Source organism: Piliocolobus tephrosceles, chromosome 5 (genome assembly GCF_002776525.5).
Source record: "Piliocolobus tephrosceles isolate RC106 chromosome 5, ASM277652v3, whole genome shotgun sequence".
NCBI lineage: Eukaryota > Metazoa > Chordata > Mammalia > Primates > Cercopithecidae > Piliocolobus > Piliocolobus tephrosceles.
The window spans coordinates 140,547,301-140,561,971 of NC_045438.1; the positions used below are offsets into that span (position 1 = coordinate 140,547,301).

General features: G+C 41.5%; 1 protein-coding gene across 1 annotated transcript; it reads right to left on the minus strand.

Moving 5' to 3' along the window:
- On the minus strand, positions 1–8,546 carry ZSCAN9 (zinc finger and SCAN domain containing 9). Its single transcript, XM_023191655.3, has 4 exons — positions 8,489–8,546; positions 6,309–6,801; positions 5,990–6,122; positions 1–943 (listed from the first exon to the last, which is right to left on the minus strand). Exons 2-4 carry the CDS (start codon positions 6,726–6,728, stop codon positions 327–329), a joined length of 1,170 nt encoding a protein of 389 aa, XP_023047423.2. The 5' UTR covers positions 6,729–6,801; positions 8,489–8,546; the 3' UTR covers positions 1–326.
- Positions 8,547–14,671: the final 6,125 nt, after the last annotated feature.

The window sequence follows — 14,671 nt, forward strand, 5'->3', positions numbered from 1 at the left end:
TTTCAGGCATGCTGGCTCTGGCAGTGCCATTTATTATATTATTAGAAGGGTTTAGCAGCCATCTCAAAAAATAATAATAATAATAATAATAAATAATAATGAATAAGAGGGACACAGTTAGTAAGAATAAGAAAGAGGTAAAACGAACAGAAGGGAAAACAGTAGCTTCAAACACCCAACTTTCCTTTTAGGAAGTCCCTGGGCTGTAAGTCATTATTTGTTTCAAACACACTTAGTGGAGAAAGGAAGAGAGAGAGGCATTTTCTAACCTCAAGCTACCCCACATGACTTGGCTGGTGATCTGGAAAACTTGCTCATAGCAAGCCCTAGACCAGCTCAGCCAGTGTGTGGATCTTCTGATGGCGAATGAGGTTGCAGTGTCGATTAAAGCTTTTCCCACATTCAATGCACTGGTGAGGTCGCTCCCCTGTGTGGCTTCTCTGATGTTCAATGAGAAATGAACGACGACTGTAGCTCTTACTGCACTGGCTGCACTGATACGGCTTTTCTCCTTTGTGGATTCTCTGATGCTGGATAAGACCCGCACTCTGACTGAAGGCCTTCCCACACTCCTTACAGTGATACCGTTTCTGTATATTGTGGATTCCTTGGTGATTAAAAAGACCAGAACTTCGACTGAAGGCTTTTCCACACTCATTACATTCATAAGGTCTTTCTCCAGTGTGAATTCTTTGATGTCGAATGAGACCTGAGCTCTGAGTAAAGCTCTTCCCACATTCATCACATTTGTGTTGCCCCTCTCCTAAGAGGTTTCCCCACTGCCTCTCTATCCTATCCATATGTTCACCAACTTCTCCATGTGGGGGATCCTGCTGTGATACCTCCCAGGTCTGCTCATTAAACATTTTCTCATGTGGTTCCACTATCTTAGGACAGTCTTTCCTTAGCACCAACTCTCTGTCCTCAGTCTTGGTTATTTCATCTGAAACAAAGAAATAGGCTAGGTAAATGTCACTTGTTCCCTGAGCATATGGGAAGGTGACTATGTCTATAAAAATATATCAAAGGAAAGCAAGTGGGCTAGAAACAGAAGGGCTAGTGTGGTAACACCTTCCCCTAGATAAGGAGGAAAGTTTGCCCTCTTTGGCAAAATGCAGGTCAGTCCATCCCCACGTAGACTTCAACTGGGGAGTTGTTTTTTTTGTTTTGTTTTGTTTTTTTGAGACAGAATGTTGCTGTGGAGCCCAGGCTGGAGTGCAATGGTGTGATCTCAGCTCACTGTGGCCTCCACTTCCCAGGTTCAAGCGATTCTCCTGCCTCAGCCTCCCAAGTAGTTGAAACTACAGGCACGCACCCCCATGCCCAACTAATTTTGTATTTTTAGTACAGATGGGGTTTTGCCATGTTGGATATCCTGGTCTCGAACTCCTGACCTCAGGTGGTCCACCCACCTCGGCCTCCCAAAATGCTGGAATGAAAGGCATGAGCCACTGCACCCAGTTGGCAGTATTTTTTTATACTTCTTCATGGGGAGGGATGGGTAAAGGTCAGGGTGGCTTCTCTGGAGTCTTCCCTTAGACCTCTCTCTTCTTTCTGAGATAACCTCAAAGTGACCCTTTCCAAGGAAAGTTACTTAATGTATTCATTCATTCATTTTCAGAACAAGTATTAAAATTCTACTATTCTAGGTGCTTCAGACAGCACAGTAGTCCCCACTTACCTGTGGTTTTACCCTACAAAGTTTCAGCTACCCACAGTCAACCACAGTTCACATATACTAAATGGAAGATTCCAGAAACAAACAATTCTTTTTTTCTTTTTTTTTTTTTTGAGACGAAGCCTCACTCTGTCGCCCAGGCTGCAGTGCAATGGTGTGAACTTGGCTCACTGCAACCTCTGCTTCCTGGGTTCAAGCGATTCTCCTGCCTCAGCCTCCTGAGTAGCTGGGACTACAGGCACATGCCACCATGCCCGGCTAATTTTTTGTTTTTCTTTTTTGTATTTTTAGTAGAGATGAGATTTCACCATGCTGGCCAGGCTGGTCTTGAACTCCTGGCCTCATGATCCATCTGTCTTGGCCTCCCAAAGTGCTGGCACTACAGGCGTAAGCCACTGCACCTGGTACAAACAATTCTTAAGTTTTAAATTTGGCACCATTCTGACTAGTATGATGAAATCTCATGCCATCTGGCTCTGTCTCACCCAGGATATGCGTCCTCCTTTTGTCCAGCATATCCGCTCTGTACATGCTGCCCGCCTGTTGCACACTTAGTAGCCATCTTGGTTATCAGATTGACTGTTGCAGGGTCACAGTGCTTGTGTTGACATACCCCTTATTTTACTTAATAATGGCCCCAAAGTGCAAAAGTAGTGAGGCTGGCATATTATTATAATTGTTCCATTTTATTATTAGTTATTGTTGTTAATCTCTTACTATGCCTAATTTATAAATTAAACTTTATCTTAGGTATGTATAGGAAAAAAAATAGTATTACAGAGTTCATTCAGTATTAGCTTTGGTTTCAGGCATCTACTGGGGGTCTTGGAATGTATCCCCTTAAATAGTGGGGACTACCATATTATATGACTTTCAAATCCACAATTATCCAAGGTGTATTCCCATCATAAGACCTTTGCTCTAGTGCTTCTCTCTTCCTGGAAACTTCTCACCTCAAATGAAAGCAAGGCCCACTCTCTCGCTTCCTTCAAGTCTTTGTTCAACTCACCTTCTCAATGAGGTCTATCTTAATTCTTCTATTTAATATCACGATCTGTTTGCCTTATCCATAGCACTCTTAATCTCCCTTATCCTGTTCTATTTTTGCCTTATTCCATAGTCTCATCACCTTCTAACACACTGTATCATCTCTTTACGTTTATATTTATTATTGTCTCCCTCTTGCTACAATCTAATCTCTATGAGAGGAGGATCCTTCTGTTTTATCCCTGAGAATCATGCCTGGCACACAGTAGTTGCTCAAAAAATATTTGTTGAATGATTGAACAAATAAAAGGGGAAGGATTGAAACCAATTCTACTACTATGGCCTCAACCGACTGGCCCAGGAACTGGCATCTGGAGCAAAGGCTGCCACACAGGACTGGTCCATAATGAACAGTGTCCAGCCAACCCAATCAAACCCTTTCTGCTTGGAGGAGTTGAAGGTAAAATGGAGAGAAACAGACCCAAACTGTCTAAACACTAAAGAGCAGATGCTATGGTATCCTTAGTATGTCTTGGGTTCCCCAGGTCTGATTTCACTTTGCAACCCAGAAAAAGGCCAAGGACAACAGACCCAGACCTCCTCTTTTGACCAAAATATTTGCCTCTTTCTCCCACATCTAACTGTCCTGTCTCTCACACACAAGAATAAGTACCTCTTAGAACTCCCTCTGTTGTTAGGCTGTGGTTCTCCTCCTCCTTTTAGCTGGGGGATCACAACAGGTTTGGAAAATAAAAATGTGTCTGCAGAGAAGAGATGGGCCCCAAGTGGAATCAGTAGTGCCCTTTTGCTCAAACTTCGTATTAAATGTGAAATCCATAAGGGAGCTGGGTAGAATATAAAAACTCAGACATTTCCCACCTTTTAATGATTACCATTTATATAACTTTCATGACTTATGAAGCACTTTCAAATATATTATCAAACTGACTCACCACAAAACTCCTTGATGTTATTATTCCATCTCTTTAAAGAACTACAGAAAAATATGGCAAGATACATATGTATGGGTAGACAGACTATATAGAGAAACATCTGGAAAATATGCAGCAAAGTGACAAGAGTAGTTACCTCTAGGGAGTAGGATGTGCAGAACTTTCATTTTTTTACTACATAAACTTTTGTATTATTTGGATTTTTAAATAATCAGCATTACTTAAAAAGAAACTCAAACTTACCTATTAAATATTGCTTGGCTAAGAATTTGAAAAGCTGGAACTTGAACTTGGTCCTTGTAATTTCAAACACTATGTTGTTTTATAATATTGGCTTTACCTAAATTTGTAACACATACCTGCACTGATATCCTACAAGGAGAACTCTACAATCTCTAGATGCCCTCTGGACACTCTCCTACAGCCATAGTAGATGCTTAGTAAACATTTGTTGAATGATAGATGGATAGAGGAGTGGACAGATGGAAAATGTAGACGTGCTTCTTGGAAAAGGGGGTTCTCAGCAGGGTTCTAGATGCAGTTTGGAAGGTAGAAGAAAGGAAGTGGCTAGAAAATAAAAGGTCCAAGTTCATAGAGAGAGGAAGAAGAAAGAAAGAAATTGACTGGAAAGATGCTCATAAAGAGGGAAAATGATATCAGAAGTAATTTTAACCTGATAAAGCCATGGGAACTATAAAGGTCTGCACAGAATTTACTCAACACATACACTTTAATTTAAATCGAGAGATGTGTTCCATGTAACAGAAATCCATAATTTTTTTTTTTTTTTTGAGACGGAGTCTCGCTCTGTTGCCCAGGCTGAAGTGCAGTGGCGCGATCTCGGCTCACTGCAAGCTCCGCCTCCCGGGTTTACGCCATTCTTCCGCCTCAGCCTCCCGAGTAGCTGGGACTACAGGCGCCCGCCATCTCGCCCGGCTAGTTTTTTGTATTTTTTAATAGAGACGGGGTTTCACCGTGTAGGCCAGGATGGTCTCGATCTCCTGACCTCGTGATCCGCCCACCTCGGCCTCCCAAAGTGCTGGGATTACAGGCTTGAGCCACCGCACCCGGCCCATAATTGTTAGGGTAAATGAAATAAACAGAAGCTAGAGACAAAGAGGCAAGGGAAGTTGCAGCTTTGATGTATATGGGGGTAATATGAAACTGAAAACAGCAGAACCTTGCCACAGATTGATTGTCAGAAGATTAACAAAAAGTCAGTAAGAGGGTATGATTTTATGTGTAGGAAATCAGACAAGCTGGAGATAATTCCTGCAGAGAGGGCTAGAATGGGGAAGCAGCTGACTCAGTCCCATGTGCTCAGTTCTATATCCACAAGGGTGGCCACTGCCACCATTCAGAAGATTACAGAGAAGGAAATGGTAAAGTCTGATTTCACTGGATTCTCCCATACAGTCTGCCACTTACTAAGCATATCTCATATTTTTCTACTGCAACTATGAACCCAAATCAGCAAGGGTGGCACTGGTGATTTGTGGCAATAGCGATCATGTATCAAGCATAATGCATGCCAGGTGCTTTTCATAAATTGTTTGTATTTGATGCTCACAATGACTTTCTGAGGTACATACTGGTTATGGACTAAATTGTATTCCTCACATATGTTGAGGTCCTAACCCTCAATATGATTATAGTTGGAGATAGGGCCTTGAGGGAGGTACTAAAAATTAAATGAGGTTATAAGGTAGGGCTCTATCTGGTAGGAATGGTATCTGCCTTTATAAGAAGATGAGAGAGCTTGCTCTCTCTCTGTATGCACACAAAGAAAGGCCATGTGAGGATACAGCAAGAAGACGGCCATCTATAAGCCAGGAAGAGGCCTCACCAGAAACCAAACCTGATGGCATCTTGATCTTGGACTACTAGCCTTCAGAAATGTGAGAAAATAAATTTCTGTTAAAGACAACCAGTCTGTGGTATTGTCTTAAGGCAGCGCAAGTAGACTAAACCAAAGCTATTATCAACCCCATTTTGTAGATGAGGGATCTGAGATCAAGTGGTTAAGTAATCTGCCCAATACAAGCAGCTTCCATGAGGCGATGCCAGGATCTGAACCTGTCTGTCAAACCTTGAAGTCCATTCTCTGAAGCTGTGCTCCACAGCGATCCCTGAAAGCCTTCCTCATGTACCATGCATCAGAAGTCCAGAGAGCTTCCAGGATGGTACTCAGAGAGAAGTCTGCACACAGGGAGAAGGGTCAAAGATGAGCACACTTGGGTCTAAGAAGCACTGAACATTGCTGCTATCTGGTAAGTCTTTGGATCTCCTGTTTTCCCAGCTCTGGGTTTATTGTTTGTTTTTGCTTGACCAGGCGAGATTCATTCAACATCAAATAAATGCTGTCCCTCACCTGTCTCTCCAATAGAATGGCACTTCTGAGCAGAGTCATGTGTGGGCTGGGACTGAAGGCTCAATGGTGTCTGCTCTGCTAGAGGCACCATCTCTTTAGAGAGGACTTCTTGTCTGTGTCTGTGGGCTACCATCTGGAGACAAAAAGACAAGATTTGACTTTTGAAGAAATCAACTGTCTGAAATAAACACTTCCAAAAAAGAAGGAAACAGGAAGGAGAGTATTTTATCACCAATGTCAAGGAGACACAAAGCAGAAGATACAAAGATTCTTGGCATGCCAAAATACACTTTTTTCTCTAGCAAATCTCCCTTCCTACCTCATGTTGTGGTTCATCGAGCTCTCTCTCCAGATCCTCCAGCAAAATCACAGCCTCTTCTCCACTCTCTGGACAGTGTTCCCTCACCCAGCCCTGGAGCTCCTTGGGCAGGATGGACAGAAACTGCTCCAGCACCAGCAGATCCAAAATGTGCTCCTTTGTGCTCACATGTGGCCTCAACCACTGGTAGCAAAGTTCCTGGAGTCGGGTAAGAGCCTCCCTTGGTCCAGGGGTCTCTTGGTAGCACAGCTGTCGAAAGTGCCTTCGGAAGATTTCCCTTGCCAGTGGATTACTGCGTTTCATTCTGGATTCCTGCCTTTGGAGGTGACTTTTTGCTTCCACTTTCATTGTCAGAAGTTCTTCCCATGCCTGGGGAACTTGAACACCCAGGGATAAAACCTCCTTTGAGTTTGTATTCATCTTGACCTTGAACAGCTTAAAAGGTACCCTCCAACTGCAGCTATGCTTCAAGACAAACTTTGGAGGTGCCTGCCTAAGTAGTAAAAATAAATTATTTATATGGAAAAATGATAATAACTGATGACAGAAACTGATAATATAAGCATTTATCATAGGCCCTAAAGCTCTCCTCTGAAAAGTGATTTGGTGACCAAAGGATGGAAAAACGGAAATATATATATATATTCATAATGTGCAAAGAGTATAGGCTTTTAAGTTACCCAGATATGGGTTTTCTTTCTTTCTTTATTTTTTAAAAAGGGGGAATTTCACTCTGTTTCCCAGGCTGGAGTGCAGTGGCATAATGACAGCTCGCTGCAACCTCAAACTCCTGGGTTTAAGGGATCCTCCCACCTTGGCTTCCCAAAGTGCTGGGATTACAGGTGTCAGCCACCACACCTGACCCAGACCTAGGTTTTATTCTGATCCTAACATTTACTAATTGTGTGACCTTGTGCCAAGTTTTTAAATCTTCTTTCAGTCTTGGTTTCTTTATGTGAAAAAGAAATAGCAATAATACTTTACAGGGTTTGTGGAGGAAAACAGCCCATGAATTTGGGAATGCACAGATCACTCAGAAAGTCTGAATAAAAAGTTTGAGCTCACTGTATAAACATCAAATTAGAGAAAGAATAAATGGAAATATTGTTACTGTCGACTAAATGAATGAACCAACATTTACTTTACCATTTACTTCAGTTTTCTTAAATTAATCTTCAAAACAACCATTTAAAGTTGGTATTATTTACACTAAATTTAGAGAAAGAAAGGCTTGGGTGGATTCCAAGCCCTGGAGCTTTCCACACCACCCTGCTGCTACTTAAGAGTTAACAGTCAACATTGCACAAGTCTACAATATGCTTTCAGATACAAGACCATATTTCATCCTCACAATTACCCACTGAGGTTTTATTATAATAATTATTTCATTAGATAAGAAATGGAAGCCAGGGAAAGTTAAGTAGATTGCCCAAGGTCAACTTCTTTGCGAGGACAATCCTAAGAAGCCAAAGAAGCCCAAGGGAGAAGTTTTCTCCAGAGACCCAGACAGCGCCTGAAACACAGGGGGTGTTCCCAAAATGTGGGTCTCCAAAATGTCACAAGGCACAGCGCAGCAGCTTAACTGCAGCTTGACAGGTTCTATGGCAGACATCTGGGGAATCTGAATTGGGAGGTGGAGAGAAGTACAGGGAACCCCAGAATATGCACCTTTAACGGGCTCCTCAGTGATTTGTATGTATTATAAGGTTTGAGAATCAAAGAACTAAGGAAATCGGGAACTGTTACATTCTGCACTTTAAAACCAGTCCATTCAACGCCCCTTAATTTGCTTTTAGAATCTAGAGGTGAGAGGGTATACGGGCTCTCCATCTTGAAGGCTGCCAAAGTCTTAACTGTCCTTAACTTCCTCTCCCGGGTGTTTCTTTCCCTGAGTCCTAAGCCTGTTGTCGTTATTCACCGAGGTGACCCTTCAGCCTCTCAGTCTTCCTACAACCCTTTCTCGTACAATGTCCCCACAGCTGGGGATGACCACCCTGGTCTAGGGGACGCCTGAAGCCGGGCACTGACCGCCGCCCGCTCCTCCGTCTCCCACTTCCCAGCGGCTGAGGTTCACTTTCCACACCCCTTTCCCAGCCCCACCCTCCCCAACACTCCTCCATTCTCGGCCCCCACAGCCAACTCACGAGACCCGGCACGCGCGAGGAGGCAGAGGGGATTACCGGCGCGGCGTTGCTAGGAGCCCGACACGAACAATGGCGAGGCGGGGAAGATGCCCACCCCTCCTCGAAGGCGAACGGAGCAGAGGCACTTCCGGGCCGGTCTAGGATTCCGTGTCTCGTTGTCCGGCGTCCACCTTGCCTCGGACTCAACCCCGAATTTCTTGGCGTCCACTTCTTTTTCAGCAGTGAATCACATAACCAGAATGTCATACGTGTATGGGCCGCACACAGGTTTTAAACGGAAAACGTTGATGAAGCATAGACCGTTAACTATTGAAAATGCTGATTTTAAAAGCATTTTTTAAATTAATACATTATTTATGATTTTTAAAAAACCCTCAGACAATACCAAAATTAATAAAGTAAAATGTCAAACCCCACCTACCCCTTCTTAGTCCCATTCCCTGAGGCAGCCACTTGTCACCGTTAGCCTGGAATTTGTATATCATTGTGATCCTCTCACACACGGTGGCATTATTTTATATTTAGCCTTTTCTCCACCGCTTATTTAAATGTTTTCACGTCATGTATCCTAAACAGATTTACTCATCATGTAGGTCTAACTTATTCTATGGGTGCATAATAGTCCATAAAGCAATTTATTTGTCCAGGCCCCTATGTATTCTTTATTTAGGCATCCGCCTGCCTGCCTGCCTGCCTTCTTTCCTCCCTCCCTCCCTCTTTTCCTCCCTCCCTCCCTCCCTTCCTGCCTTTCTCCTATCCTCCTTTCCTTTTCTTCTTTTTTGTTTTTGTTTGTTTGTTTGTTTGTTTGTTTTGCTATAAAAGTTTTCTGGAGTTTTAGTAATAATATGATAATACAAAGTCAAACCAAAACCAATTAAATAAATTTGTCACCCAGGCTGGAGTGCAGTGGCACCATGATAGCTCACTGCAGACTCCAACTCCTGGCTCAAGCAATCCTGCTTCAGCCTCCTGAGTAGCTGGGACTACAGTCACATACCACCTTGCCCAGCTTTTTTTTGTGGGGGGAGGTAGAGATCAGTGTCTCGATTTCTTGGCCAGGCTGGTGTCTAACTCCTGGCCTCAAGCGATCCTCCCACCTCGGCCTGGCAAAGTGCTGGAATTACAGGCATGAGCCACCATGCCCAGCCTTAAATAAACTTTATTGGTACAAAAGAGCATAATTGTAGGTGCCGTTAGTCATTCATCAGTTTTACTATGCCAACTAGAATGATGGTGTTGCATAGATTAAACTATATTCTGTTTGTTTTAACAGAATCTTATCATTTATTTTATTAAAGCAGTAAGAAAGTATCTTGTGTGTTAATGGAGGCTCTATGATCTGTTTTAACTCCCAAACGGTAGTAGCTCTGAAAATTTCTTTATTGTTTTCCTCAACCTAGCCTTCTGAGGGCATTAAATAAACCTGAGTTTTATGCTTTACTTCTATTTCTTTCAAATATCCAATAAGTATATAATCATCAAGAGCACTAACATGCAGAAAATTTGCTCAAAAATTCTCCTCACTTTTTCCACCATACCATGTTCACTTGCAAATTCCTCATTACAAACTTTCCTAACAAACTATGAAATGAGAGTAAATGCTCAACTTCTCTTGGACTTGAATAGACTATTTAAATATGTTATTCTTTTCCATTTTGGATGACCATCTGTGACAAGTAAACGTGATTTAATATTTGTATGAAACTTCTTAAATGTCTCACTGGCAGTTGGTTAGGGTCTCTCACTGGTTTACACGTGTTTGCTAAGTGGGTCAACTATAGGGCTGAGGCAGGCTCCAGCTCAGAGTCAAGTGGGCAGCACATTGGACTTCACAGTGGTTAAACAGCCCTGATAGAGACTAGCTTTCATTTGTCTGTTTCGGGGAAGATTCCACTATAGCAATACTTTGATGAGTGTCCTGGGACAGAAGAGATTATTTTTAACTTATAATTGGAAATCCCTACTGAATATTGAAAATGCCACACCAACTCAAAGACAAGAAATACTGACTGCAAGATCAACCCAAAAGGTTGAGGATTACCTGAATCTAGAAGCAGACATATTGGGATACTAACTCTGCTGTGGGTTATGCCATAAGCTAAAAAAAATTAAAATGAAATAAAGCAAAAAAAGAAAAAGAAAGAAAGGGCAAGCAAGAAGGAAGGAAGGAAAGAAGGAAGGAAGGAAGAAAAAGAAGAAAGAAAGGAAGGAAGGAAGGAAGAAAGAGAAAGAAAGAAAGAAAGAAAGAAAGAAAGAAAGAAAGAAAGAAAGAAAGAAAGAAAGAAAGAAAGAAAGAAAGAGAAAGAAAGGAAGGAAAAGAGGGAGGGAGGGAAGAAGGAAGGAAGGACTTGGAGGATTGGTGACAAAGAGATTATTGATGGAACTAGCTCACATGTGGATAGATCTTTTAGAATGGATACCAAATGTACAAGTATTTGTATCCTGTATGAATCTTCATTAACCCACTATGTCAGAGGGTTTCACAGTAAGCAAGTGAACAAGATGATGTTGAAAGAGAACATGGACTCCTCCTCTTCACAGCCTACTGGGATGTCTCCTTAAGCTTGAAAATAAAGGAAAAATTGTGAGTCCCTTCAAGGGAAATTCCGGGCACCCTGCAACCAGCAACTAGGGAAATAAATTAATAACCTGCTAAGCAAGAAGATAATAATAGCATAAACAATAGTCACTCAAGTGAGTCAGTCATGAGATGTTTGGTTCCTTATAGAAACTAAAGATAACATTTGGACATATGTCCTTGAGTTGAGTTGTTTTTCAGAAACCAGGACCTCCACCAGATGGAAAATGTTGGTCACTGTCATATAGACTTTGACAAACAGGAACCAGAAGATGGATAAGGAAGTCCTAGAAATTTTCCAGCCTTTAACTCACATTGGAGAACCCCTCATCCATGGCTTAAAAACTCTTGCTTGTAAGCCATCTTACAAAGATTTCAGATCTTAAGTGTTAGTGGCCCATTAACCTTGCTTGGTGCTCTGCAATAAATGCCTTACTTTCTCTCACTGCAAATCCTAGTGTCAATGTTTGGCTTTGCTGCACTGGAGACGCAGACCCAAGTTTTGTTGCTTAACAATCTGCTCTATGGATATCAGCAACTCTTTTTTCAGCTATTTCAGCATTTGCTCAAGAAACTTTTGAACATAGTGACCATGACTGCCATGATGAAGGCTGTACATAGGCTCAAAAAAACAAGACAAAAGCTTTTCTGTTGAAATCCATCTTGCAAGAGCCAAAACCAATCCTAATCCCTAGATATGATGTAATATCACAGTGGAAACAGCCAGTCACCTGATGGTAAATTGATTACATTCAACTCTTTCCATGATGGAGAGGACAAAACTTTTCTTCAAAGCAACAGATACTTTGGAATTTGGATTGACTTTTCATACCTACCATGCTCTGTCAGTACTGACTTGTTGAAAGCCCCACTTACACCAGCCTCAACTTAGGTGGGCATTAAAATATAATGATTTGATTTTTTCCTTTTTTTTTTTTTTTTTTTTTGAGACTGTTCAACTTGTTCTTGTAAATCCTTTCCTGTCCCTTAATGATGCCTTGAGCAGCTCCCATAGCTTTCTGGCAATTTTAAGTATTAAAGGTCTTATTCAGTTTATTTTTAATTTTAAATTTTATTGTTTATTGAATAAGTTACATAGCCAAGGATTCAAAATATAAGAGGTACAAAAGGGCATGCATTGAAAAATCTCTGTGATACTTTAAATTTTGTTATGTGTGATGACGATATTGTAGTTCTGTAGGAAAATGTTCTTACTTTTTAGGGATGGGTACTGAAGTATTCAAAGATGGTATGCCATGATGTCTATAATTTAATTTAAAATACTTCAGCAGAGAGAAAGAAAGGCGGGGAGTTAAATATGACAAAATATGAACAATTATAAAATCTAAATGATAAGTATATAGATGTTCATTACACATTATATAACGTAAACTAGAAATAAAATCCAATCCCCACCCCAACCCTGGCCAACCAAACAGACCCCTTGTGGCAAAAGTGATACCAGAAAAAAACTTAAAAACTGAATTCCCAGCCCTGACAGAGTGAGAGGTCAGACACAACTCATTATACCCTCCTCCCTTTTGTGGTTTAGACACAACTGATCAGCATTAAAGTTAAAATAGAGATCATTAGACTCATAGAATAGACTCTTTGTGGCAATAAGATACCAAATTATAAGCAGAACCTAAGTCCATGCCAGGGAAGGGTTAAGTCATGCATTCTTTCACTTAAAGAAGAAACTATGTTCTAACTGCCCCAAGGTTTTCCTTTTTCTCTGGCAGCTAAACAAGCACTGGCCCTGAGATAAGCAATATTCAAACAATTTGCAGCTACACTAGATGCTGACTAACTGTATCCTCTTCCACCAACTGTAACTATAGCTTTGATTGGACATGAGACTGATTTCAGTAGCTTTCTCCTGATAAGACCAATCATGGACTGATTCTAGCTCTTTTACAGAGATTGTGCACTTCTGTGCTCTCCTGTCCTAAACTGACCATTTGACATATACAGTCTAGTTGTAATACATGCAAATGTTAAGTCTCCACTTCAAAGTGAACATGTAACATGCATGTTTGTTCAATGTGCATGTGTCATGGCCCCTTCCTGAATATTCATAGCTCCTTCAGTAACCTGTTGAATATGTATGTTTGGTCAACTCATTCAGTATAAAGCTTCCACTTCAACCCCTCCTCCTTCAAAGTGCCTGTCTCTGGATGTGGCCGGAGGAAGGCTTCCCAGCCTGCAGTTTGGCCACCTGGCAGGCTGTAACCCTTAAGAAGAAATACAGTCTTTTCTCTCCTTTTCTAAATTTGTATCTTTTTTTTTTTTTTTTTTTTGAGGCGGAGTCTCGCTCTGTCGCCCGGACTAGAGTGCAGTGGCCGGTAAATTTGTATCTTGTGATCTTTTCTTTAAGCTAAAAATACATAAACCTTTGGGAGCAGATGTGTTTCCAAATTCAGGTTTTTTTTTTTTTTTTAATTTTAGAAAGATAATGTGCATACACTGTATATAATGTAACTTCCAGCAGAGTTTCAGAGCATATCAAACACCTCAATATTTCTGCTTTGAGATTTATGATTACTCACTTTAAATGAGTTAAAGGCTATAAAGAAGTTCAGGTTTTCCCTTCAGATAGATTGTAGTGCCAAATTTATGGAGGAAAGATTTGGAGTTTTTAGAATTTTATGGATTTCGGAAAAGGAAGATCTAACGTTTTCAACACTTAAGATCGGAAATCTTTGTAAGATGGCTTACAAGCATTTTCAAAATAAAAATTTTAACATTTTCAAAATAAAAAATTTTTAAATAAAAATATACAATCTATTCCTACCACTAGTCACCTAATTTCATTCACTAGAAACAGCCAAAGGTATTGATTTGTTTTTTTTCTTCTAGACAGGGTCTCTCTCTGTTGCCAAGGCTGGAGTGCTGTCACCAACACTGGAGTGCAGTAGCATGATCTCAGCTCACTGCAACCTCCACCTCCCAGACTCAAGAGATTCTCCCACCTCAGCCCCTCAAGTAGCTGGGGACCACAGGCATGCACCACCATGCCTGAAGAATTTTTGTATTTTTAGTAAAGACGGGGTTTTACCGTGTTGCCCAGGCAGGTCTCGAACTCCGGAGCTCAAGTGATCTGCCCGCCTCCTCATCCCAAAGTGCTAGGATTCCAGGTGTAAGCCACCATGCGCGGCCTTCATTTCTTATACAGCCTTTCAGAGATATTTTAGGTATGTAGAAGCAAATATTTATATATAATTTTGCCCTGGGATTTTACAGAAATAGTAGAAATTTTTCCTGTAGCCATACATACAAAGCTGCATCTCTATTTTGACAGCTGCATACTATGTCATTATGCAGCCAGTCCTTTATTGATGGGCAATTAAGCTATTAATATTTCCTATCACTTTCCATTTATAAACGCTGCTGAGCTTCAGACACTTATTATCTTACATATGTGTGAGTCTGTCTCTAGGATAAATTCCTAGAAGTAGAATTCCTGCGTCAAATAATATGCACATTTAAAAAATGTATAGACTTCGGGCCCGGGCGCTGAAAGGTAGGGGTCTTCCGCGGAGAAAAGCCAGCAGCTCGAGCGACGCAGGGCCAGGAGGGCAGGACCGCCCCGCGGCCGCAGCCCGGAGCTTCTTCAGCCCCCCGACACGGGCCACCCTCTG